We start from the raw sequence: 27,900 nt of genomic DNA, 5'->3' as shown, positions 1-27,900 counted from the left end.
TTGCAAGATTTTGTTATTTTTTATTTTGATGAAAGGAAGTGCCGGATAGGGGGACATTTAAACTGCGTGCTGCAGAGACAAGCATGATATACACTCACTCTTCTTTACAACCCCCCCCCGCCCCCCGCGTGTTAGCATGCAAATAATAGCGAGGAACAACTGAAATTCCAAGGCACATCTTGCCGCTTCCTGGTCTCGGAACTAGCACAGAGCTCGAGCAAGAAGGCTCTGCGCGTTTTGGTGCAGGACTGCAGAGAAAGGCCAAGGAAGGCACGGAAAGGAAGAACCCCAAGGAACCCTGAGCGGGGGTTACGTTTCAAAGCAAGGAGCAGAACCCCACTCCCTCCCCCAAAGTGGGAGAACTCCTCAACAATCGCTACAGGAACAAAGTGACTACTAATTATTTAGCCTTGCTCTTTGCAGCGTCAGGCAGAAATCCAGGGTCTGCTGCGGAAAGAGATAAAGAAACAGCAATGGCAGGTGCCCCCAAGACTCCAGGATGAGAGCTCTCGGAAGGAAGAAATGAGGGGAGCCCCTCTTTGCTGCCTGGGGATTTTAGAAAGTGGTTAAACTTAGCTTAATATTATATTACATATATAATTTATACCATGCCTTTCCTCCCCAAGGGGCCCAGGACGTTCCTGTCCTGGGTGGGATCTTAAAAAAAATTCAGCCACACTCTTGTGCCGGTTTTCCTTCTCAGCAAGCAAAACAGTCTGTGGGGAACTAGGGGGCAAGTTCCGGCGCGAAGGGGCCAGGTTTAGTTGTTTTTAAATTCTGCAGGGCACATCCTTCTGCAGTGGCTCTGAGTCTAACTCTTGCCAATTGACCGGAAGCAAAACCACTTTCCGAAGGCGGCATGCGTCCCTCTGAACCGGAAGGGGCTAACACTTGCGAGGACAAGCAAGAGGTCGAAAAGCAGTCCGCTGGCAGAAAAGAACATCTCAACCTCAAGAAGGGGAGAACTGCAGACAAAGAGCAAGTAACCCAGAAAGGGGAGGGGGGATTCATACACACTTCAGCATCACCATCGCCCCTTACATTTTTGGTCTCGATAGCTCCAACCTCCCTCCTTCCAAAAAAAAACAACTCAATGACTGCCCCAAACATATACACAAAAACAACCGCTGTACATTGTTAGCATCCCCACCATCCCATAGTTTCCGAAGAAGCTGGGTCTTGAAAGTGACAGAAGAAAGGAGGGAGATCCATTTCACCCTAGGAGAAAAGAAAAGAGCTGAGGATGTTGTGAAATCTTATGACTGCAGGCTGAGCCACAGCATTGGCACAGTTCCACCCCACTTTGAGTGGCACCTGCCCTCTCCAATGGAACGCAGCAACCAACTGCAGGCAAATAGGGCATTCTCCCTTAGGGGGCCACGTGGGGCTCACACACACTTTCCTTTGTGGCATGCTTAGAAAGCACACAGGCCCAAGCGGTTTCCCTCTCGCCTCGCTCCTTCCCGAGGGAAAACCCGCTCTTTAGTGATGAATCGGAACAAACAGCAATCCAAGGGAAATCTGAACTCCCAATTGCTCTGACTGAGCACTAAAGAGCGGTTTTCCCCCAGGGGAAAAGAAGCAGGACAAAAAGAAGTGTAGGCTATACCCAGGGCTTCTTTTGTGATGGTGTTTCTTTTATGACCCGTACAAATTAGCGGCTTCTCTTTCTTGCTGTCCACAGTAGCCATTTTATGCTGGGACCTACAACATTTCTATCAAGGTAAAAATACTGGCACCTTTTTTTTCTTTTAACCCCCTCCCCATAAAAAATAAATTAGCTCTGGTCCTGTCACTCACACAAGGCTTGAGAATGAAAACAGTCAATGACAGCCATGTGTTGCTCTAGACCCCTTCCCCCATCCCTACGGTGACTCAGTGGCGTAGCATGGGTTGTCAGCACCCGGGGCAAGGCAAGTAATTTGCGCCCCCTAACCCGTGGATTTGCGCCCCCTAACCCGTGGATTTGCGCCCCCTAACCCGTGGATTTGCGCCCCCTAACCCTAACCCCCAGATGTTGCGCCCGGTGCGGCCGGCCCCCCCTGCACCCCCCACGCTACGCCACTGCGGTGACTCCCATAATTTTGAGCAGTCCTTCATTACATCTCCGGTTCTCCTATTATTCTGGATCTGTTTCTTCAGCTGCATCCAGTCAGCTGCTTAAATATTTAAACCAGAGCTGGAGGGTAAGGAAAGGTACCCCGAGGAAGTGATATTTTAAGTAGCAACGTGGTAAGTGAGTGCACGTCTTTTAAGCTAAAGTCGCTGTTACGGATTGGGCTGCTTGCAGCATCCATCTTAGTACAGCTGCATATGAGGTGAAGGTTTCTGTATATTTTAACGGTTCTACAGAAATAAGGGGAGGGGGATTTCTGGCAAGTGCCGCTAATCACGCAGGGATGAAGCAGTCCTCGTGTGAGACGAGCTGAGGTGAGCACCTCAGGAGGCAGATTTGGGGCAGTGGAGAGGGAGAAAGAACAGGGCACGATACACTATATCTGTCTGCCCAAGCTATACTCAGGAGGACAGGCCTGAGCTCTTTTAACTACCTGAGACGAACAACAAGGTGTCTTCCCACTGCCAAGTACAGAACTAACTGGACTGGAAACTGAACTTTACTTCAGTGCTGACAATGGGATGGTTTCCTCTTATCACACCTCAGGGCAGGAGGGTGGCTTAGTGGGTCGAGGGTGGGGGTGTTGTGTGGCACACAAAGCTCCGACCCCTTGCTGCTGCCCCACCTCCCAGCAGCTGCTGCCCCATGTGGTTGCCTCACCCTAATGGTAGGGCTGGCCAACTGGTCTTTAAATTGGAGATTAGGGTATAAATGCAATTCCCAAACCAATACGCGAAGCGAATGTCTCCACATTTTTGACGCAGTTGACTTCAACGCTCCCCAAAGGCACACATGAAGAGTTAAGCCTACACAAAAATATGTATATCCAGAGGAATAATATTGAAAATGCATATGAATTTCATGTGGGCTTCTTTTTTAAAAAAAAAAAGTGTTCTAGCAGAAATGGAAAAGGGGGAAATTCAAGATGGGGGGGGGGCGGAGACGACGAGAAACCAAACTGGGTTGATTCAGCCATTCCTACTTCACCCTTGCCTGAAACCTGTGCCTGCATTACCCTCCTGTGTCCACACGGGGGAGCACTTGCACAGCTGTTACTTACGGATGCCACGACAGATTGCCCTTGATAAATGACCAAGAGGCCGACTGCTGCAAATATTCTCAGGAGAACCCCAGATTTTGCGCTGCTTTCTAGATCCCCTATGGAATTCCGAACTGAGGAGGCATCAAAAACAGGCAAACACCTGCCCCTCCAGGACTTTGGACCTTTGGATTAAAGGAAGGGAATGGACAGGAAAGGGGATGGCGTCAGACATCCTTTGCACTTCTGCTGACCTGTGTCTTCTTTATTACATCACCAGGGGATGCGTATCTCCAACGGAGGAAGGCACAGACTCCAGGCTGCCTTTGTAGATTGGGGTACGCTGGCCGGAGTCTTCCCTGGAAAGACAAAGGTGGACATTAGCATTCGGGTTTCATTTTCTCCATCACTTGATAAGAGTGCAAAACGTTTTCTTTCTTTCTTTTAAAAAAGAAATTAAGCTGCCATAGAGTGACACAAAAGTCCAGTGGAGGAGGTTCATTTTTCAGGCTCATTCTACACGTACAGGTTTGTCCGTATGTGTATATTAATGGAACCAATTAATCGCAAGAGGCCCCAAGGAAGGAAGAATTAAACCACCACTGTTTGGGCTGCAACTGGGATTATCTGCACAGCCAGGAAGAGAGGAAGATGCTGTCCTTTCTCAGCTCGAGGGCCACATTTCCTTCCTCCTTGGGGGGCCGCACACCAGAGATGGGTGGGTCCAGAGGCAAAAGTGGGTGGAGTTACAAAAGTAAAAGCTACCTTTGCACAGCGTGTAAAGGTTTCATATGCACAAACCCCTCTCTGTGCTTTATATAGAGGCAAGCAAGAGGTGTTATCAGAAATCAAGGACACATTCCACCCAGGCACAAATACTTGGGGTGCAAGTATTTGAGGGAGCCTGGGGAGAAGGATCTGGCTAAGGAGATGGAAAACCCCAGGTACCAGAGAGAGAGAGATGGCTGGTTGGCTGCTACATTTGTCTCTCTCAGCCTGATCTGTTCCCTGCTCCTGCTTTAACAGTGAAGTAACACCCCACCCAGGGACACGGGTGGCGCTGTGGGTTAAACCACAGAGCCTAGGACTTGCCGATCAGAAGGTCGGCGGTTCGAATCCCCGCGACGGGGTGAGCTCCCATTGCTCGGTCCCTGCTCCTGCCAACCTAGCAGTTCGAAAGCATGTCAAAGTGCAAGTAGATAAATAGGTACCGCTCCAGCGGGAAGGTAAACGGCGTTTCCGTGCGCTGCTCTGGTTCGCCAGAAGTGGCTTAGTCATGCTGGCCACATGACCTGGAAGCTGTACACCAGCTCCCTTGGCCAGTAAAGCAAGATGAGCGATGCAACCCCAGAGTCGGCCACAACTGGACCTAATGGTCAGGGGTCCCTTTACCTTTACTTAACACCCCACCCACCCAATGCAACAGGGTTAGAGCAGACCATTAAACTCCCCCAGCAATACAACCCCGCAAAGTACTCACAGGCCGGCTTTCTTCTTGGCAGCTGCCCGATGCCTGGGGATCAGGAAGGCGAAGACCAAGATCACCAGCAGTAGCAGCACTGCAGGCAATGCCACAGCCAGGGCCAGCATTGGGGTGCTAAGGGATAGCACAGACTCTGCAGGGAACAAGGCAGACACGACAAAGGCAAGCCAGGTCAGCACCTTCAGCGAAGGGTGCAAGAAGAGACCTGCTGCATCAGGCCAGTGGTTCTTGGTAGTGAATCAGGTGCTCGTGGCAAAGTGGTAAGCAGGACTCGGGGCACTCGCCCTCCTCTCCTGCAGCTGCCAGAGGCTGGCATTCAGAACCACTGCTGCCTCTGACCAGCAGCCCTTGAGAAAAGGACAGGGAAGCTGTGGTCATCTGGGTGGGGGTGGACTTCAGTTCTCATCAGCCCTAGCCAGCAAGGTCAGGGATGAGGGGACTTGTAGTAACAGTAAGCATCATCACCAAGGTTGTTGGTTTTTTAGCAGGAACGCAGGGGTTCCTGTACCTTTTAAAAATCAAACAATTATGATTTTTTTTTGTCTGGAGGCTGGAATGCCTACACCCAATACCTGAGCCCCCCAAAAATTCCATCTATTATCCATAATCACATAAAGTTGTGGCCCTTTCTAATCCCGATCATTGACTGCTTGAGTTTATTAATCAGATATTACATTTAGCCACTGCCTGGGGCGGGGTGTGTGGCACTGTGACTGGGCCCCCAACAAACAAACAAACTTCTTGGTGAGTTTCCCCCCAGAAAAAAAAACTAACAACAACAACAGCAATAATAATAATGTCATCTAGACATTCTTCTGCCCATGCCTTTGAACCCGCTTTTTCAGGTTGGTGACATGTGTGGACTCCTCTTAGAAACCACACTTTCTGTGTCTCTGTGATGGGGAAACTAGCTACAGCTGCAAACATGGAGGCTCGGTTTATTTCTGTGGCTTAGCAGCTACCAATGGTCCTGTCAGCAGACATGCCTTTGCCCATTCCTTGTGCATATTGTCTGGGACGAAGCCCCCTTGAACTGAGCAGGGCTTTCCTTCCCTATAGACTCATTTGGGACTGGGCTATGGTTGTATCAAGTTCGTGATGCTACTGGATTAGTAAAGGGAGAATTCCTGCATTTCAGGGATTTCCATGCCCTTCCCGCTCTGCAATTCTATGATTCTTTGAGAAAGAGGACTTGGGGGGTAAAGACTGAAGACGGTCCCTGACGAGGGAGGTGACAGCTGCCTTCAGGAAGAAAGTGGGTGGCACAGCCCAGGGTGGTGGGGTGCCTGGGGTTCACCCTCCGAAACGTGGGCTTAGGCAGGGCTCCTGTGGGTGCAGGCGAAGGGTTGTTCTCACCGAGGGTGAATCCGCGCTCGCTCCCCTCCACGTACAGACGGATCGACTTGCTCTTGGTCAACTGGGGCAAGGTGGGGTGTTGCGCCCGGCAAGTGTAGGTCCCGGCTTGCTCCCGGTCCACCTTGGAAAGCGTCAAGTCGCTGGAGACCAGAACCCAGTCGTCTCCCTGCAAGGGAGGGGGGGGGGGAAGAAACCCTGTTAAAATTATGAGCACTTTTTTAAAGATCCAAGCCTCCAGCCATTTGCAAACTCAGCACTGAACTAGGCACGGCAAGAGAAGCGGATGCTAAACAGTGAAAACCTAAATCCTAGTCGAGTGCAATAGTTTATAAAGTTATTCTATTTAAACAAAACAACAAAAAACAGAAAGATTAACTTGCCTATCAGTTATTGAAGTATCTTTACATTTGTTGACACACACCCTTTAACAACACTGGGAACACCTGAGTCAAATACTGCCTGCACTCATCCCCCGCCCCCTCTTCCGCAATTAAATTTCCAGAAATTAGTGTGTGTTTTTTACTTTGAGGGTGTGTGTAATAGTTATAGGGGCTGGGGTATCCCTGAGGAGCCAGGCGTCCTAGTAGAACGGGGGCAGAGAATGACGACATAGAAGTTTGGGTTGCAGCCAATGCTAGTCCTACTCAGAGTAGACCCACTGAAAACAATGGACGTGACTAACTTTAGGCCCAGCCTGAGTAGGATTTAACTGAGACAGGTGTATCCCTCCCCTCCAGCTCCCCTCAGCACAAAATGTCTGCTTACTGGACTCGCCCCCCCATCGCAAAATGAGGGGGGAAATGTTGGCCGAGCACATTTGGGGATCCATCTTCGAATCCCCAAATATGTACGACCCACACTTTTCTCCTCACCTTGTGATTTTGGGGGGCGAGTCCTGTTAACGAAGAGCAGGACAGCCTGTTATGACGATGAGGTAAACACAGGCTTCCTGGATCTGTGTTTTACCTCACAACGCTAACATGGGCACAGGGCCAAGGGGGAGCTGAGGTGACTACGAAGGAGCAAAATTCACAGGTGGAAAGCCACTGTGTTTGGACAAGAAGCTGGTTTCACCTTGAAATGCTCTCCCCTGCGTTCGCACAATGGCTTTAATAGCACTCTCCATCGTCATGTCAAACTATGGAAGTGCAAATAAGGCAAGGGCGGAAAAATACAATGGACTTGGGTTTTCGACAAACATTGCCTCAGCAGCAGTGAATGATGGTGTGTGTGGGGGGGTGCAGATTCCAGGAAATGCCCTGTTTGTGAAGAATAGGGGCAAACATTTGACGTATGTGTTGGAGGGTTGGGGCTGGGGGGGGGGTCCCTTCCTTCCCTCTGGGGCGAAAATCTCATTGTACTGCCTTGGAATGAAAGAGCGGGTAGGTTCTTCCAAGCACAGAGGGGTCAGGATATTGCAAGCCCACTTTTAGTGGGGCGAAAGGAATCCTTTCTCCAGGGTTGCTAAGTAGCCACAAAACTACTAGGACAAAACCCAACAGGGTGCATCAACCTGAACAAACATATATATATATAAGTATATTTTAAAACTATATTCTCCAATAGAAGGGGCAGGTGTGCCATTTCAGCTGCCTCCCTCTTCAGGGCTAGTTCTAGTATAGCTCTGAGTCCTATTCAAGCATTTTAAGGGAACATGCGAGGGCTTAAACCCAGGAGGGGGACATGTGTCCTTGCACATGCTTCATGCATCCGTTTCTCCCTATTCCTTGTGGACATGTCTGGCTGCATTCCTCCCCCCCCCCCCCAGACACACCATACTTTTAAAACACATGGATCCCTCCCAGAGAATCCTGGGAACTGTAGTTCACTCAAGGTGCTGGGAACTGTAGCTCTGGGAAGGGGTGCAAACTACGCCTTCTCAGGATTCCTTGGGGAAAGCTACGTGCTTTAAAGGCCTGGGTGCAAAAGCAGCTTCTGACAGGCTGGCCATCCTTACGAGGAGCTTTCCTACTCAACAAAGGACGGCTCAGGCATGGCCACTTATATGCGTGCAGCTGGCAATTGACCCACCACCACCACGTAGAAATCGTAATTGCCAGCCTTTAATCTTAGAAGAAGAAGAAGAAGAAGAAGAAGAAGAAGAAGAAGAAGAAGAAGAAGAAGAAGAAGAAGAACAAGAAGAACAAGAAGATCAAGAAGAAGTAGTTTACAGCATTTGCAAAACCTGAGATATGAGGCAAAATCTTCAGGCACTTTTCTCCACAGTTTTTGGGAGAGAAACTAGCTGGCTCCCAACATTCAGTGTTTTACTTTGGCCTCCGCTGGAAAAATCCCCCATAAACACCCATGGGTTGGGGGTGGAGTTGGTGCACCCCACATGTGCCCAGGCACTCTCCTCCCCTACATTAAGCCCCCCCCCCCGCCCTGCCCCAACCGCACATTCTTGGCTAGGCCTCCTCTTGGATCCCAATAGGAGCAGCCAAGGGTTGAAGGGGCCACAGAGTTGTAGAGCTGAGGGTCATCTAGCCCGCCCACCCCAATGCAGGAATCTCAACGCACAGTCGCCCATCCGATCTGAAACCATACCGGAGCCTGCTTAGCTTAGCAAAGGTGCTGGCAGCTTCGCCACCATGCCGCTCTCCACCCGGCAACCAGCCCTGTGCTATTTTTCTTACGTGTTGCAACATGTCTTTTACAACGCATAAGTAACTGGTCTGCGGGCCAGTGGGGCTTGGCAGAGATAAGATTCCCTGGCCCTGCTCTAAAGATCTAAAGGTCTTCTCACCTCTCGGGTCCATTCGTAGAGCGGGGGCTTTGAAGCACCTGCAGAGCACCGAAGGTGCAAGTCGCTGCCTTCAAGCATCGTGACAGAATCTCCTACTGTCCCACACCAGGTGTTTGTGCGAGCAAGGAGGATGCTGTGCAGATCTGGAGCAGGAGAGAGATTTTAATAATAATAGTAATAGTAATCATCATCATAATGCCATCCCTGGGTTTTTGTCACCTAGATCCCATTGCTGCTGAGTGAGCAAGTAACCCGTGTTGATTGATTGATTTGATTGGTTGATTTTTTAAAAGTTAATATATGTTGTGGTCTTTGAATGAAGGGTGGAACACAGATTTAACAAAATGAATAAATAAGAAACATTCAACAAAATAAATAAATAATATCAGGACTAATATTGACACATTACTGATATGTTGTTGTTGTTGTTGTTGTTAATATTCCATAATCACAATTTCAAAGCATTTGCTATAAATATCTCCAGCCTGACTGGGTTCAAGCAACTTTTATATGAAGGCATAAACTTGGGAATTCCAAGCCTGGTTAACCATTTACCGTAAATCTTTCGTTTTCCCCTAGCAAAATAATATGAGCAGAAGGAGAGGCTTAAGCAGATGTGCCTTTCTTTCATCGTCATCGTCTCCCGTCTCTCTCCTTCCTTTCTTGATGTTTTTAGTTACTCCCTCACCCCTTCTTTACTGAGTTTTAGGTGCAAGTGATGCAAAATGAGAGTTTGTGCTGATTGAGCTTTGCTGATAGAATCTACGTAGAAAAACTCTGTATATGCCACTGTGGCATCAAACAAACAAACAAACAAACAAACGCTACCAGGGCAGCAGCATACAACAAAAGAAAAAGAGTACAAAGTAATCATGAAAGTGAGTAGCTAAATTAAAATGCTTTAAAACAGTTGCGTAAGATAGGTTTTAGGTCCACTTTAACTTCCTATGCCTCCTGCCCAGTTCAATCCTAGGAATTTCCCTTTAACGAGGGTGCTGCTAATGAAGCCTTGCAGAACTACGTTTCCCAGAATTCCCTGGGAAGAAGGTGATGTTTGTTTGTTGTTGTTGTTTTTAAAGAAGTCTGCTGCAGGGATATGCCCCAGAGAGATATTTTAGATTGTGAGAAACAACTTTTAAAAGGCTTCCCCATTCCATTAAGAGCTGCGATGGCCCATGCAGAAAATGCCTGAAGGTTTGATCTTCAGTATGTGCTGTCATTTGATGACAGGTCATGCGTGCCCGGAAATACAGAACGTGGGTAATGAGCCGCTGCCTTTACTGTTCCATTGGGACCAAAGTTTGTAGAATTTGCAAACCCGCGCACATATGCACCAGTCCGTGGTTAAATCAAGCAGGCACAGAGCACCAGCACAGACTCTCGCTGTGGCACAAGGGTATCACAGTAAGCCAAAGTTCGGGAACCTGTGGCACTCCAGATGTTGTTGGGCTCATCACCTCTCATCATCACTGACCACGCCGGATGGGGCTGATTTTATTCAAAGAGGATTTCCGTACCACTTAATCATCAAAAGCTCTTCAGTGGTTTGCATAAAACATGCATGAGGATTGCCAATAAAAACCAGATATTTAAAAACAAGCTGGCTTAATTCTTTTCTGTATTTAAGATCAGCAGTTTTAAAAATATGCACGGTGGAAATAAAACCAGCGTATTAAAATGCACGCCAAATCTACATGTCTGGATCCGCTCGATTCAGCAAAATGTTGGCAGGCGCCAAAAGCAGCCCAATGACGTCACCTGGGAGTCCCAAAGGGCAGGTGATGCCACACTGAAGGATCAGCTCCTTGCAAGTGCAGAACGTCATGTGGCACTTGTAAATGTGTCATTTCCACAGATCGAAGTAGTTGAGTGGCATTATATGGGGGGCAAGTAATCTGATGGGGGATTGGAGTTCAATGATACTGGTCCAACTTGCACCGGCTACCAATTAGTTTCCGGGCAAAATCAAAGTGCTGGTTCTGACCTATAAAGCCTTAAACGGCTCAGGACTGCAATACCCCAAGGACCACCTCTCTCCATATGAACCTACGCAGACCCTGAGATCATCCTCCGAGGCCCTTCTTCGTGTGCCTCCTCCTCGAGAAGTCCAGAGGGTGGTACCACAAGAACAGGCCTTTTCTGTGGTGGCTCCCCATTTGTGGAATGCTCTCCCCCGGGAGAGCATTATAATACACTTTTAGGCACCAGGCAAAAGCGTTCAACCAGGCCTTGGGCTGATTGACATCTAATGCCCCTTTAAAATGTGTTCATTGCCATTTTTAGGATGTATTTTGTGTTTTTTTATATTGTGGTTTTATGTTTTGAACTGCCCTGAGATCCACGGGTATAGGGCAGTATACAAATTTAATAAGTCATAATAAAAAAATAACAACAACATCTGTGATGTAATCAATCATGAAGAAGAAGAGTTCTGATATATTTTATGGGCTCAGGATGCTGTCAAAAGAGGGCTGAGCAATTCCTGTGTCCTGAGGAGAGAAGTGCTGATGGCGTTCATATTCTAAACGTGCGTTGACAAGTCACATGTGCTCAGGATAAGTTAGAAAGCACTCTGTTGGTGCTCAGGAGTGCTCTTCTTTATTACTCTTCCTTAAAGAAAGGCCATGGCCATAGCTGGGGTGTGTGTGGCTAAGGGAGCGAGGGCAGGGCTGGCACCAACAGTCCCTGCAAGAGGTTACACTCCGGCCAGTTACCTACAAATTGCCAAAGGCCAGCTGCAAAGGCAGCCCCGCTAATCCCCACCTGCTATTTCTCCATCACCCACTAGGAGCCAGAGGAAGGAAGAAACTTTCCCACGTACATTCCATCTGCAGGTCCAGCTCATTGGAGACAGAGGCATTGTTGGTGCTGTTGGAGCCGGCGCAGCGGTAAGGTCCAGCGTGCCAAGATTTCAGTCCACTGATGGCAAGTTGGAGGCGGCCGTCGTCGTAGCTGACGCTGACATCGTAAAACCAGCAGCGCATCTCGCTGGCTTTGTCGAGGGAGATCCAGGAGTGGAGCCACTGCAACAGGGAGAGGAATGCCTCGCGTTAGTCAACGCCCTTTGCAAGATGGCGCTACCCGAAATGCCAACTGGCGGTGGCACAGGTCCCCTTCTGAGCACCACGCCACTCAAGCCACACCAACATCGGCTTCAATGCATCCTGGGGCCGTTCAGTGAACGTTAAGGCATTTTGGTTGGAGACCTGACCATTGTTAAGCGTTGCGTTTGGAGTCTAGGGTGGCACACAGCAATCGGAGCAGCTGCACCGCGGTTGAGCGAGGAAGCAAAGGGAGCCAAAAATAAGGTTCCTTTAGTTGGCCTTTAGTTGTCAGGAGCTTGTCCTACACTCGAGTAGGACCCTGGCAGAGACACATGCCCAATTGGCATGTTCTCTCCCTCCTGGTCGATCGTTCGGGAGCTTCAAAAGCTTTCTTCAGCCCGAACATCACAGCGACCGCTGCCAACAGACATCGGCACACTTAGGGATCTGCAGAGTCTTCGCAGCTTGCGTAACAGACCTCAGCAACTCAGCATTTTGGCTAATCTACTTTATTTACATATAAACACGGAACACTGCAACATGGCTCCCTCTCTCTCTAGCATCAGACAGCAAAGAGAAAAAACAAAGGACAATAGTCCCACTTCACGGAACACAGTAACACAAACATCCTGTCTCCGTCACTTTCCACTCTGTGGAGTCAAAATATACACCGTCATGTGATAGACAATAATCCCATGACTGTAATCACGGAGCAGGAATTCTAACAGTGTTCCTGCCATGTATGTCGAATCTGTGGCCTTCTAGATCATGTTAGACTCCAGCTCCCATCAGCCCCAGCCAGCATTGCCAACAGGCAGACAGGAAATAAGAGAGTTGTCATCCCACAGCATCTAGAGGACCAAAAGCTCCCAATCTCTGCTCTAATTGCTGCCATCTTGACTCCCAGCAGCTGCAGGGCATGGTTCTACTTCCTGGAAACAGTGCCCCCTAGTGGCCACTTGGTGGCCTTTATTATTGTTTTCCCCAGACACTCCCTAATCCTGAGCTGTGGCCTCCCCATTTCTCCCATCACCTCCCAATCCTGCTTAACAGCAGCCTCCCATTCCCTCTCCAGTCAACAAAACACCTGTCATAAAAAACCTCCTCCAGAACTCTTCATTCAAGTCTACATGTGAGCAGCTTGGGTTTAGCAAAGCCTTTCTTTAAAGACCTTTCCTCCTCACGAACAGCATGTTCACACAACAAACCTGTTTCACTATAGGGGCTGCGAACCAAGAGACTTGAGTTGGCTGGGTAGGGGAGAACCGTCATTCAAAGAGGAGTATGGATTCTGGGCCAAGCGATTACCAGCCGCAGTGCAAATGTACAATTCCTCAAGTTCTGTGAGGGATGTTGCTACAACGAAACTGGGTCCAGACCAATTCTGAAATATACTTGTCCATACTATCACATAGTTCTTATCCTACCAAATCCTTACTAATAAGGCTGCACACACCACACATTCAAACCACAACCCCTCAAAAAACACCACCACCAAAATCCTGGGAACTGTAGTTTGGTAAGGGTGCAGCACCACAGGGGGTAAACTATTGTTCTCGGGAATCTTTGCAAGGATGGGAAACGTGCTTCAAATGTATAGTGTGTGCTCAGCCTAAGTTACCAATCTCTGTCCTTAGCTTGTTCTTGCCTGAGTCAGAGATGGGCAGCTGTCACATTTGGGGCAATCCTTTGGGGTTGGGGGTAGAGTAGACATTGGCAGACGGTAGGGCTGGAGCCTAATGTGGGCTGGAGCCCGGTGTAGGTGACATCAGAGCAGAAGGTAAGTGGGGCCATCCCTTTGTCTCGCTTCCTTTCTGTCGCCCTTTTCTCTCTCTCTCTGCCATTCCCCACCTCCATTTTACATGCTACCCACCACATGTAGTTAGGCTGAGAGTTACCTGAAACTTGCCCACCTGAGGCCTAGCAAAAGGGTCCTGCCCACATAAGAAACACCAAACTGTAGAACTGGAAGGGACCTCGAGGGTCTAATCCATCCCCCTGCATTGCAGGAATATTTTGCCCTGCATGGGGCTCAAACCCACAACTCAGAGATGAAGAGTCCCCTGCTCTACCGACTGAGCTATCTAGGATGTTGCCTTTTATACTGGTGTTGCCGCGGTTGTGCCCCAAAGAATCCTGGGAATTTTAGCATGGTGAAGTAGTACTGAGAATTATCTGGTCAGGATCATTATCCCTGCATTGCAGGGGGTTGGACTAGATGACCCATGGGACCCCTTCCAACTCTACGCTTCTAGGATAGCTAATACAAACCCACTCCCAGATTCCCTGAGAAAAAGGCCTGGCTGTTACAAAGTCCAAAAGTGGGGGTGTTGCAGAATGGAGTTCTGCTGATCAGGAGCCTGTCTGCTACATTCCAGTATTATAATTTCTCTATCTCTATCTCCAGCCGCAAGTGAGTCAGCATACGGCAGCCGGAGCACAGAGCATGCTCAGCCTCCCTTGCGCTGCCCTGGGATTTCCCCATCTCCTGCCCTAGGCTTTTTCAAAACAACAACGTTCTACTTCTGCAAACCTTTCAGCCACTCGTCCTACTTGCATCGCTCCTCCACTGTGCGTGGATGGGGCCCATTTTGGATGAAGAAAAGCAACAGCACGCACACCTGAACTTAGGAAATAACTTTGGATGCCCCTCTGGGTGCTGCCCGTTGTACTACAGTGGTACCTCTGGTTGTGAATGGGATCCGTGCCGGAGCCCCGTTCACAACATGAGTAGAACGCAACCCGCAGTGGCACGTCTGCGCATGCACAGGTTGCGATTTGCCGCTTCTGCGAATGACGTCATTTTGCATGTCTGCGCATGCGTGAGCAGCAAAACCTGGAAGTAACCCTTTCCAGTACTTCGGGGTCGCTGCGGGACGCAACCTGAAAAAACGTACCATGAAGCAAACGTAACATGAGGTATGACTCTATTTGCAAGCAAATGTTCCGCAACCGCAGCACAGTGCCCCCTATTGAGCAAGCTGCCCATCTCCCTCCTCGCTGCTTTGTCTTGCAATTACATCTGGAAGTTATCCTCACCTTGCTGTATTTCTGGAAAGTGAATCCGCTCATCTCCTCTCCTTCACTGCCCAGGCACTCCAGAGTCACGTTCCCGCCCTCAAGGACAGGACCCTCCTGGTCGCTGTGAAGGACGATGGAGACCTCTGGAATTATAAAAGAGGGGATGGCATGAGATAGAGGCCGCCACCCACTCTGAACCAACAGGTCCCCCAAGCTTGTTGGCTAGATCAACTCCGGCACCCACTTCTTATTTCTCATCTCCTACTTTTTTATTTTTCAAAAAAAGTATACAGCCCTACCCCATAGGTCTCAGGGTGGTTCACAACACAAAATTACAAAACAAAACAAAACACGTGTCAAAAATAAGAACAGAAACAAACCAACAGTCCTCTGTTCCACAGCACATTTAAAAGGGCATCAGATGTAAGTCAGCCACAGGCCGGGTTGAAGAGGAACATTTTTGCCTGGTGCCTAAATGTGTATAGTGATGGCACCAGGCAAACCACCCCGGGGGAGAGCATTTCATAAACGTGGAGCCACTGCAGAAAAGGCCCCTTCTTGTGTTGACACTCTCCGGACCGTTCGTGGAGAAGGCACACAAAGAAGGGATTATGTTATGTAATCCTTGTACATTTTGGGATGGCGAATCTAAGCCTAGGCTTCCCCCAAAGAATCCTGGGAACTGTAGTTGATTGTGGATCTGTGAGGGTCTCCTAAAGACTTTCAGTCCCTGCAACAAACTACAGTTCCCAAGTTCCTTTGAGGTGGGGTTGGGGGAACATAAGAGTGATTTAAATGTCTGGTGTGGACTTCCTTCTGTATCATCCTTCCTGCTCTCTTAAGGTAGGAAGGAGAGGCGGTTCCTTCTGTCCCACCTAGGGTCGAAGTGCATCTGGATACAAGGGGTGAGAGGGAGATTATGGAACTCCTTGCCCCATGAAGTTTGGTTGGCTCCTTTCTTGGTTTCCTTGTTTGTTGCAAAAGGCCATTTTTCATTCTATTTTTGTTCTACACTGAAAACCTTTTTGTGTCCTTCATTTTGGTTGGGGAGGGATTATGGGTTTGTTCTGGTCTTTATTATGTGTTTTCGTTTTGTATTTCTGTGCTTTGAACCACCCTGAGATCTTTGGCTGAAGGGTGGAGCACAAATTTAAAATCATCATCATCATCATCATAATGAAACTAACATTTAAATGTATTGAGCAGCCTCAATTGCTGATTTTCTGCTTGTTTTCCTGCTTAGGTTTTTAACTGTCAACACTTTGCCCCTAAGAAACTTCATGCTTGAGAGAGAAAGACATATACTGAAACTGAAACCGTTAAATGTGTTAAGCAGCCTTGATTGGTGCTTTCAGTTAGGAAGGAAAATGTTTATTTATATATATGCAAACATTTCTACATCTTTGTGTCCCTTTCGCCAAACCATATCTGTATTATTTATTTATTGCATTTCTTTCCCACCCTCTTTCTCAAAGGAGCTCACAATGGCATACATGTTTCTCCCCGTTCTCCTCTAATGTCCACAACAACCCTGTGAGGTAGGTTAGCCTGAGAGGCAGTGAGTGACTGACCCAAGGACGCCCAGTGAGCTTCATGGCCAGGTGGGCATCTGAACACCTGGTCTCCCCCAGATCCTAGTTTGACACTCTAACCACTACACCACACTGCCTCCTAGTCTTACTGATTGCAGAGGCTCAACCTCAAAACTTGTCCCATAGGCCCTTGACAAAACCCCGGGGGCAAAACAAGCATGCACAGAGCGCCTTCTATTAAAAGATGTGGTCACAGCTTGTGGCTAAGAAGGCATTTTGAAAGCAAAAGATTGCAGGTAATCTCAAAAGTCGGGCAGAGAGAGAAGAAGACCCCTGTAGAAACTGTGGACAGTTGTTGCTGCTAGTCATCATGAATAATACTGAGACAGACAGACAGATGGCCTGACTCTGCAAACACTTCCTAGATCCGTTCTCCAAGAACCCAAAGCCAGCCCACACATGTCTACGAACACCCGGGCAAGCCTGAGCCCAAAAATCTCTTTCAGTAATATTTAGAATTTGCATCCAGTTGTCATCTTTACAACAATCCTGAAAGGAAGGTGACCCCCAAATTTTTAGAGGGGGTGGCTACAGTGGGTGGGACAGACTGGCTTGTCAAAGGCAGTCAAAAGAGTTTATCCGTATGTAAATAATAAAATAATAATACTTATTAAGATTCAAGTGGACCTTTCTGAGTTGTAACACAATCTGCATACACACCATACCTCTAAAACACACTCAAAGGACATTTCCCCTGCCCGCCACCACAACAGAATCCTGGGAATGGTAGTTTGCCCCTTACAGAACTACAATTCCCAGCACCCTTAACAAACGACGTTTCCCAGGGTTCTTCAGACGGAATAGTGCTTTGAATGTGCTTTAAAGGTATGCTGTGTGTGTTAAGTCTCCTGGCCACTACACCGGAGATTTCCAAACTGTGTGTTGTGACGCATTAGTGTGTCGGCTGCAGTGTGTAGGTGACCATACAGCTGGCTCAACAAAACACTTCTTGTTCATCTTCTCGCCATCCTTTCATTAATTACAAACTCTGTTTTCGATGCCGATTCTGGGGTGGACTGGCTCTTCCCTTGCCTCACAAGATCTCCCAGCCCAACTGGTCTTACCACACAGAAGCAGAACTAAAGCTTCGTGAGAGTGGGAAAGAAGATTGCCAGCTCTTTCTCACAAGGCCTTCGGCAACAATGTGAAATGCAGAAATCGAGCCAGAAAAGCTTCCAGGCGCTCGCTATTTCCATGCTGGATTTGGTTACCCACCGGCAAATTCAGGTTGTACAACTTAAAATGAGGTTAGTGCTCTTGTGCAACAAGTCCAGTTTCCCAAAACTGCAGTGCGGAATAACACTTGCAGAGTGAATGCTCAATTAACAGGAAGCAATCAAAAGGTTTTGCCTGCAAAATGTCAAGCTGCTACATATGGGTCCATCTCACTCAGCGCTGCCCACTCAGACTGGCAGCACCTCTCTGGGGTCTGAGACAGACATGTACATCCCATCAACTGCTCTCTGATCCTTTTAAATGGAGATTCCGGGGATTAACACCCCCCACCACCACCTTCTGCATGCCAAGCACCCGCCCTACCACTGTGGCCTCTCAAAGCAAAGGGGCAGCAGGAGCACGGGGCAGTTTTAAAAGGTGGGCCAGCGAAGTGAATTCCGCACCGGCTCCTTGTTTTCCAGAGTGTTGTGCCATTCGACTCACCTGCCTGGCTGGTGCGCAGGGTCACGGCCAGGCCAGCCGCCACCAGCCAGAAGAGCTTCTGTTGAAACTGCGCCATCATCGCCCAGCTGCCTGCTTGCCTTCTGTTTTGGGTAATGAGAAAGTTCCCTCCTCCGTTTCCTGGTTCGCCCTTAAAGAAAACAGAAGCGAGAAAGCCACCGCGTTTAGCAGCCTCGCACCCGCGCGTGGGAAACCGGCCGCGCTTAACAGAAGAAGAAGTGGGGCGCTCTGGCTGCACCCCCGAAACAAACCGTCTCCCCAACCTCTGCTTCCCCTGCGCACCAAGCACCAACCTTTCTCTTCCTCTCTCTCTCTCTCTCTCTCTGTGTCTCTCCCCCCACGAGACCGAGAGGCGTCTCTGTACTTGTTTGCCCGCGCCAAAGGGGTGGGGAAAGAAGTTAATAACAAACTAAACCGGAGCGGCCAGTTGAAGAACTGAAGACGCAGCTCCGTCGACGCGCACGCAGAGAGATCCGTCGGGGTGTAAAGAAGTTCAAGCACGAAAGGCACAAAGAAAGTGCGACGGGAAAGGGGGCGGGGGGGGCAAGGGGCGGGGATGAGGTAGAGAAGGCAGCCGGGAAGTGAAAGGTAGCGGGGTAGGGCGCCCTGCGTCTCTCTCTGCCCCAGGACCGACTCACCCGCCGGCGCAACAGCGCTGGAGCTGGTCTGCTGGCGCGTCCCTAACCGAAGGCGCAATTCTAAATTCTAAGTTCTTGCAGACGCGGGGGAAGATAGTCGCGCCACCAGAGCGCAAAGGCGGCTGCGGTGGGTGAAAGGTCCCTCTCCTACTCTTGCGACCAACCGCAACTTTCGCAGCCGGCCGACAGGAGAAGGAGCTGAATCTTAGGGGTGGGCATGACTGGTCTGAGAATTTGGGGAGCCCCACACGCGCGCAAACACACCAGGAGAGTCCGATGGTGCCACCCGTAACCGGATCAGGCGGCTGTTCTCCGCATGGGAAATTACGGAGTGGGGGTACGACTTGTTGTAACTGCAGGCTGTTAATTTTTTGTTTTTGTTTTTTTAAAGATATTTATTGGAGTTTTACAAAGACATGAATTTAAAAGATCATATAAAAAGAAAGAAATACAATAAAAGAAACATAGAAAAATACATAAAATAGGAAAAGGAAAATAAAAACAAATCCATTTTTGTAACCCTAACTCGTTATCTTATTTCCTTGGCCTCCTCACACCTCCCCTTTTTGTATTCCCATTTAAATAATCAAATCAGCAAATCCTTACCCTCTTTCGTTTATCTTAACTCTATATCTTAACATATTGTAACTCTATATTTTCATCCATTTATCAATTCATTTTTGCATATTCTTATTAACTTTGTTGCTAATGCCACTTATTTTCAATCTAACATCATTTTAACATTCATTAATTTTACAGTGTTTCTGAAGATAGTCTTTAAATTTCTTCCAGTCTTCTTCCACCAACTCTTCTCCCAGGTCACGGATTCTGCCAGTCATTTCCGCCAATTCCATATAATCCATCACCTTCATCTGCCACTCTTCCAGGGTGGGTAGCTCTTGTGTCTTCCAATACTTTGCAATAAGTATTCTTGCTGCTGTTGTTGCATACATAAAGAAAGTTCTATCCTTCTTTGGCACCGATTGGCCGACTATACCCAGGAGAAAGGCCTCTGGTTTCTTCAGGAAGGTATATTTAAATACCTTTTTCATTTCATTATATATCATCTCCCAGAAAGCCTTAATCTTTGGGCACGTCCACCAAAGGTGAAAGAATGTACCTTCATTTTCTTTACATTTCCAACATTTATTATCGGGCAAATGATATATTTTTGCAAGCTTGACTGGGGTCATGTACCACCTGTAAATCATTTTCATAATATTCTCTCTTAAGGCATTACATGCCGTAAATTTCATACCGGTGGTCCACAACTGTTCCCAGTCAGCAAACATAATGTTATGACCAATATCTTGTGCCCATTTAATCATAGCAGATTTAACCGTTTCATCCTGCGTATTCCATTTCAACAGCAAGTTATACTGTTAATTTTTTGGCCATCTATAATAATTCCCCTGGTGGGCTGGGCCTGTTGGAGATTGGGTGGGAGGACACGTTTCGGAACCGAACCCTCGTAACAAATTGCTATGTTTGCCAGTTTAACTTTTGCAGACGCAGCGTTCGCATAGCAGAGCAAGCAGACAGGCCCGGAATGCCCTCCTCCAGGAAAGGACAGGGGGTCTGATTATGACACCCCCTCTCACGAAAGCTGGGCAAAGAGCAGTGAGATTAACAGAGCAGAATAAATTTGCGTGGTGGGGGGCAAAATCTGTGATCGTATCTCAAGGCTTGAGATGCTGAGATCTTGGCAGGAGTCAGACCCCTGAAGCGATGTGAAGATCGGGTTTCTCCACCTGGGGAATTTCCACTTGGACCTTTGGCCTCGCTTGCCGCAGGGAAGCTGCTGAAGGTTTTGCGCAACCTGACTCTTCATGCATGCACATCACACAAAGGTTTTCCCCTCAAGTTGTTTCTTTGCTTTGGGGAACAAAGTCCGCAGCTGTGCAGAAATGAAAGTAAAACTGGCCCCAGCCTCGCACAACAAAAACGTTCAGAGTCGACATTTCCTTCCCAACCTTTACAGCAGCCGGACCACAAGGACTCTTAAGAATGACCTTGGTGCGATTTTTTCCCTCATACTGAACACTGGACGAGCCAAAACAGTCTTCAGGGGAACGAACGCTTTTTCTTTTTTAAAAAAAGCATTAGGTACTGTACTCGGGAGCAGATGCCGTGTGTTTCACATGTTCATTTTACAGAAATGCGTTCCCCTCCATCATAAGCGCAACAAGGGAGTCGTGTTCTAGAAAGTAATGTAAGCCCATTGCGACCGAAAAGTCACAAATGGGCTGTGCTTCTGTATTAAACGGAGAGCTCCCCTGATTCTCAGCAGTGGTATTGCTGGTATAGTCTGGTCCGTAGCGTCTCTATAGTTAAAGCCCTCTATAGGGGTGGGGAACATTTTGCAGCCCAAGGGCCATATTCTCTTCTGGGGAACCTTCTCAGGGCCACATGGCCGCCGTGGGCAGGTCCAGAGACAAAAGAGGAGCAGGTGCACATTTTTCCTTCGTACAGTAGACTTAATTTCTACACAAGCTCACACACCTTTCTCCTTCAAGAGGCACTACCACAGTTCAAGGACACATTCCAGACAGACAAATAGACCCAAGGGGTGAAGCAGGCCAGAGAGGGGAGGGGTCTGGCGGGGAGAAGGGATGTGAGTCATGTGACCTGCAAAGAGTCCTGAGCAAGTCCGGAACAAGATATTTTGGCACGTGATGTGAACCACAAAATGCTTCCCCTCCTCCCCACAAGGGAAGGAGTGAAGATCTACGTCGGGAACAAGGGGGTAATGAAGATCTGCATTGAGATCTGCTGCCCCCGTGGATCCTGCCACCCGAGGCAGTTGCTTCACCTTGCCTCATAAGTGGGCCAGCCCTGGTCCCGAGGGCCAAACAGAGAGGCCTGGACCCTAGGCATGACGTTTTTCACCCCTGATCTAGACCTGCGTCACTGAATGGTTCAATTCAGACTCTTCGGTGCCCAAAGGGTTGTCCCATTGCGAGTCCTAGAGGAAAAGCAGCTTTCTGTGGTGGACAGAGACATTATGGAAACAGGCAAAGCTGTGCTAGCTTAGGAACGTTAAGAAATGCAATTTATGTTTCAGAGATACAGTATTGCCCTGGTCCTGGACAGCCATGCTGGCTAGAACTGATGGGAGTTGGAGTCGTAACGGCACCCGAATGTCCACAGCTTCTCCCCACTCCTCGTTCAAGGACTGTTTTGTTCCCAGATGAGGTGATGGCTGCTGGCTGGAATGGGGATGGGTCTGTCTGTGGTTCTTACCAACAACAGTTACTTGGAGTTCCCATGTTCAGAGGCTGTGTACCACTTAATTAGCTTGCCCGGGTGCAAAAGGAGACAGGACTTTGGCACCTTGAGTAGCTGCATAGTAGAGGAAACTTCAGGTTTAAGCATGCCCTTCCTTCTGAAATCCCCTCTTCATCAGAACTATTCAGGGCACAAGAACTCTCTCCCCTTTTGCACCCAGCTGCTCTAGGTGGGATGCAAACTTTGTCCAAACCAGGAATCCAAGTCACTTCACTCTGTGCCCCAATAGGTAAACCCTCACAGTTCCCCCCTGCATAGCACATTGTGGGTAAAATGGTTCTGGCATGTGTGCATAGATACACAAATGAGCCCCCACCTGTGTAAACCACCCATCCCTTCTTGGGAGGAGAAGGCTTGTACATAGGGAGCTGCATTATACCGAGTTACACCAGTATGGTATAATTCAGTGTTGTCTTGCTGATCAGAAGGTCAGCGGTTCGAATCCCCGCGATGGGGTGAGCTCCCGTTGCTCAGTCCCTGCTCCTGCCAACCTAGCAGTTCGAAAGCATGTCAAAGTGCAAGTAGATAAATAGGTACCGCTCCGGCGGGAAGGTAAACGGCGTTTCTGTGCGCTGCTCTGGTTCGCCAGAGCATGCTGGCCACATGACCTGGAAGCTGTACGCCAGCTCCCTTAGCCAATAAAGCAAGATGAGCGCCGCAACCCCAGAGTCGGTCACGACTGGACCTAATGGTCAGGGTTCCCTTTACCCTTTACCTTACACCAGTGGGGAGAACCTGCGGCCCTCTGGATATTGTTGGACTACAATTCCCCTTGGGTAGCATGGCCAACGGTCAGGGGGTGATGGGAGTTGTAGTCAGGCAACCTCAGGAGGGTTGTAGGTTCCTCATTCCTGGTCTACACTGACTGGCTGGGATTTCAGGCAAGGATCTTTCCCAGTTCTACCTGGAGCTGTCAGAGATTGAACCGTGGAACCTGCCAGTGACAGATCTACAGCCCTTCTCCTAGTAGCTGCCAGGGTGACCAGATACAAAAGCGGACAAGGCTCCTGTAGCCGTAGCAGTTGTGCAGAAGGTTTGCCACCTGCCCACCCTGCTAACTAGTCACTCCCCTCTGTGGCTCTTGAAGGAGATTCTTTTACCTGCAGCATGCCAGGCCAGGTGCAGACCAGGAAAGGGTCTCTGAGGCAGGAGGGGGGGTGGGTCTAGAGAGCAGAGAGTGTGGCAAAAGCAAGGAACCCAACAAGCAAAAGGAACCAGTCTTGGCTGGAGCAGCCAGATCCGAAGAGAGATGGTGCTCCTGCGCCTGCAATAACTGCGTTGAATAGGGTGTCACTTGTCATGCAGAAGGGGCAAGTTGTTCATGTTAGAAGAGGGAATTTGAGCAGGTGTAGCTTGTCATGCAAGACAAGCTGGCGCTCTGTCATCTTTTGCATCTGGTACCCTACACTGAATACTAATAAGAGAAGACTGTTGCCATCAGGCCCTGGCTGTGGGCTTTCTGGAGTTCCCTGGTTGGCTACCGTGGGAAGGAGATTGCTGTGTTATATAGGGATAGTCAGTGTGGTACCCTCCAGATGTTGTCACCCTCCAGCACCCATCAGTCAACATGGCCAGTGGTCAGGGATGAGAATTAAAGTCCAGCAACATGTGGAGGGCATCAAATCGGTTACTCCTGCTGTATTAGATGTAATAGTGGGGGCCATTCACACCAAAAGATGAAAGCGCTATGGTACCACTTTACAAGGTCATGGTGTCCACCAAAGAATTTTGGGAGCTGTAGTCTGTTAAAGGTGTTGAGGGTTGTTAGGCCCCTGTTCCCCTCACAGATATATCATTCTCAGAATTGTTTACAACTAATCCCTTTTCACAGGGAACTCTGGGAATTGTTGCTCTGTGAGGGGAATAGGGGTCTCCTAACAGCTCTCTCCGCACCTTTAGCCAACCTGGAATTCTTCCAGACCCTCCAAGTGTCCTTATTTTCTAAGACTTACAGAAGCCGTCCCGGTTTCAGATTTCATTCCAGAAGGTCCTGCTTTCCCTTAGGACGTCCCTATTTTCATTGGAGAAATGTTGGAGCTTATGTTCTTCCCCCTACAATTCTTTGCTGGAAGCCATGACTATTTAAAGTGGTAGCATAGGGCTTTCAGTGTATGGAGTGAACATGGCCTTGGTCTTATCTAGAAGGGCTCATTTTCATGAGCAGCAAAATACAAGCAGGCTGGCATTTGAAAACCAAGCAGCCAGCTGGAAACCTTGTGCTCCTTTCACACAGGAGGCTACTGTAGATTCTCTGCTACTCATGCAAGCAAAGGAGACTGTGCTGGCCAACATCGTAATTCAAGTAACAGAGAAGAGAACACCATGCAGTTGGCTAAACTTAAATAATTGCTGGCACACGTACGTAGACAAAGTTCCATGTTTTTTCAGTGCAGTCCTGTGCATGTCTACTCAGAAGTCAGCCTCACTGGGTTCAGTGAGACTTACTCCCAGGTAATGTGTGTATGGGGGTTGCAGCCTTCAGGGTTAACTCAGGTAATTCACTCCTGAACTGGGTAAATATATGGCTGCTCACTCATTGGACATGAGACCAAACCTTTGCTTTTTACTTCACTCTTACAGTGCGGATATAAGTGGACTTAAAGTGAGTTAAGGTCTGTAGGTCACACAGTTAATGGTACATATATGACCCTAGTTTTAAGATGGATTGGATGCCAACCATTTTGGGCTAAGAGCAGTGTGAGAAATTTTGGGGTGTGGAGATACATGTATCTCCCCATACCTTCCAAGATTTCTCTAATGAAAATTGGGACATCCTATTTAACAACAACAACAACAACAACATTTATACCCCACCCATTTGCCCCAACCACTCTGGGTGGTTTCCAACATATATAAAAAACATAATAAAACATTAAACATTCAGAAACTTCCCTTTACAGGGCTGCCTTCATATGTCTTCTAAAAGGTGTATAGTTACTTATCTCCTTGGCTCGGGGGGGGGGGATGTCGCATAACTCCATACCCTCCAACATTTCTCTGATGAAAATAGCATACCTGTCAACTTACAGATTTGAAAATAAGGGAACAGCAGCCCCGAAAATAAGTGATCAGCAGCCAAAATAAGGGATCAACAATTACTTTGATAAAATACATATTTTGTTGCATGCAAATGGCTTTAGATACCTATTAGGTCCATAAATTACCATATAGCATATATTCAACACAAAAAACCAGCAACAATCTGTTGTTGACAAAGGACAGCTAGACATAGAAAGGGCCCCATTACCTTCAGTAGCTTATTTAAGGGACATCATCAATAAGGGACAGCAGCGGGACATGGCGCTGGGATAAGGGACTGTCCTGCCAAATAAGGGACGCTTGACAGCTATGGAAAATAGAGATGTCCCAAGGGAAAGCAGGACATTCTGGGATAAAATCAGAAAATGGGACGGCTTCTGTAAATCCAGGACTGTCCCTGTCCTAAGGGAAAGCAGGACATTCTGGGATAAAATCAGAAAATGAGACGACTTCTGTAACTCCAGGACTGTCCCTGGAAAATAGGGACACTTGGGGGGGGGGTCTGTATGGCCCTCTCCCTGAGAGCATGAGAGTTTTGTTGCTGAGATTACCAGCCTACCACCACTGAAACTTCCTTCCATTTATTTCAAGTATTATAAAGTACAAGGTAACTTGGTTGTTGCTATAACCTTGAGAATAACCACGTGGGAACTGCATTTGTCCTAGCCAGGCTAGATAAGGCACAAATGTATTAAATTCTCCTTCGAAATAACAGTAAGAACTTTATACCATTATCTGTGCAAAGTCAACTAAGCCAAGAAAACTGTGGGAAGCTTTCCAGGACAGAGAGACAGAGACAGAGGAGGAAGAGATAACATGAGGCACTTACTCCAGCTGGACCCTTTGCCTAGAAAGCCTACCATTTATTTGTTTAGTTATTTGTTTAAGCTATTTTTATTCCCGCCCTGTGACACAAGAAAAGCTAATCAGAGCGGCTGACAAATCCGAAGGTTCCTGTGTCATCTGTCGGCGCAGCAACGGTGAATTAAATAAAATCACGAGCATTAGTAGGGATCAACCAACATGGACTAGCCGAAGCAGCCCTGTTAATGTATTGGGCCACTGGTTGGTGACAAGGGACTGTTTTGTATTTATATATCATTTCAAATATTTATAGCCCATTTCCCATTTCAAGCTAACATTCCCAAAGCGGCTCACGCTAAAAACACAGAACAATCACTGTAAGGCAACATAATAAATAACATTATCATCATAAAAAAAGAGCACAAGACAATCACCATAACAATAGATTTAGAAGCTTAAAAGAGAAATCATAAAAACGACAGAAGCAGCATAACAATGAGACACCCCAGATAAAACAGTGATTACAGGAATGCGATATGAATATCCCATCAGGTCCCTACTCTGAAAATCCGTGTTCTGCCAATATGCCCAAATGGAAGCACCCTAACTTAGCACCTAAACCTTAAGAAAGTGGGTGGGTCTACTTGGGGAGGCCATTCTAGCAAATGGGGTGGGAGGTATTGCAGGGGCGGGGCGGAGACTCTTTTCTGAGGTATCTGTTCTGGGATGCTCACTCTCGGAGTCATTTTTCAAAACTGGGCTTGCAATATGACTTTTTGTTTATCTTGTTTATGAAAATATCACCCTCTCGTAAGACATCAGGGAGGTGTACTGCAAAGAGAAAACTTAAAAAGCAATACCAAAAGATCGTTAAAACGAAATAAAACTTTTAAACAACTGCATAGACCTGTGGGCATTTTTTTTAAAAAAAAGCCTTCAAGAGACACCTGAAAGTCAAAAGCAAGGATGCCTGCTGAATCTCTGCTAGAAAAGTATGGGAATGGAGAAACTTAAATGTCCGACTTCTGGTTGAGGCAAGCTGGGCCTCGGCAAGATGGGGGTAGCATTATTGCTGCTGCTGTTTACATTTGTAGCTTTTTGCAAAAAAAGAAAAAGAAAAAGAAAATATCAAAGCAACTTAACATAATACGATACTGTTGCTATGAAGATAATGATTACTAATACTTTTATGACTTCTCACACACTCTTCAGGAGATCCTAGGGCAAGTTACAACAATTTAACAACAACAGTACAATAATTAAAAAACAGAGCATTAAAAAGTGAAAACATCCTACAATCAAGATACTAGGGTGGGTCCTAAACTATATAGCTCAGATGTCAACAGCCAGGGCAAATAGTTGCATCTTTAGCATTCAACAAAAACTACATAACTAAGGTGGCAGATTCACCTTTATGGGGAGGGAATTCTGCAGCTGAGGAGCTACCACAAAGAAAGCCCTCTCCTGGGCCTGCCACCCGCTGAACTTCTGAGGGCGGCAAAACTGCCCAGAAACCCTCACCCCTCACCTCTGACAATCTTAACACCCAAGAGTGTCTGTAGAGAAAGAGGCTGTTTTTCAGATATTTGGTGTTGATGTCAGGTTTTTTAGGGCCTCAGACATGAATATGGGCACCTTCATAGTAAAACAACAGTGGTCACAGCCCTGTGTGAGGCGTTTTCCTCTGCTCTGAGCTATTAGAGTCAACACAGCAAGAGGTGAGCAGCAACATCCGTTTAAGAGTGGTTTTGTGTCATGAGAATTCTTGTGTTTGTGCACACTATAAGGAAATAACCACTCAGGATATCCCCTGGCTACCCACAAACAGCAAGAAGGAAACTGACCACTTAAGAGGGAAAGGAGAAGCTGGGTCCATCCATCACCACCTTCACATGGAGGGACTGGTTTGTTGCACCCCAAGTGGGCTGGGCAGCTGCTGGCTCCGTCCTTTCCTTAGAAAACCATGAGTCCCAATGACATCACAGAGCAGGGTGGGCGGGGCAAAGGCTGGGTGGGTTTGATGCTGAAGCGTTGGCTCAGGAAGTCTTTGGTGGCAC

The 27,900-nt window shown here is 47.9% G+C and overlaps 1 protein-coding gene across 5 annotated transcripts; it reads right to left on the bottom strand.

Annotated features, from left to right (window-relative positions):
• LOC310768845 (basal cell adhesion molecule-like) lies at nt 1-27,811 on the bottom strand. 5 transcript variants are annotated; one of them, XM_083627703.1, is made up of 10 exons: nt 20,093-20,987; nt 18,368-19,072; nt 18,057-18,204; nt 14,824-14,948; nt 11,562-11,763; nt 8,741-8,883; nt 5,995-6,160; nt 4,636-4,771; nt 3,410-3,514; nt 1-1,218 (listed from the first exon to the last, which is right to left on the bottom strand). In XM_083627703.1, exons 3-9 carry the CDS (start codon nt 18,133-18,135, stop codon nt 3,424-3,426), a joined length of 942 nt encoding a protein of 313 aa, XP_083483829.1. In that variant the 5' UTR covers nt 18,136-18,204; nt 18,368-19,072; nt 20,093-20,987; the 3' UTR covers nt 1-1,218; nt 3,410-3,423. The 5 variants fall into 5 exon arrangements, 4 of the variants coding, with proteins under 4 accessions (XP_083483829.1, XP_083483827.1, XP_083483826.1 ...); XR_014551377.1 differs by lacking the exon at nt 20,093-20,987 and having other exon boundaries at nt 1-1,865; nt 2,066-3,514; nt 18,368-18,590; XM_083627701.1 differs by lacking the exons at nt 18,368-19,072; nt 20,093-20,987 and adding an exon at nt 27,688-27,811.
• Nucleotides 27,812-27,900: the final 89 nt, after the last annotated feature.

The sequence above is a fragment of the Podarcis filfolensis genome (genome assembly GCF_964270895.1).
Source record: "Podarcis filfolensis genome assembly, chromosome: 8".
NCBI classification, from domain to species: domain Eukaryota; kingdom Metazoa; phylum Chordata; class Lepidosauria; order Squamata; family Lacertidae; genus Podarcis; species Podarcis filfolensis.
This window is presented reverse-complemented; position numbering and strand designations above follow the sequence as displayed.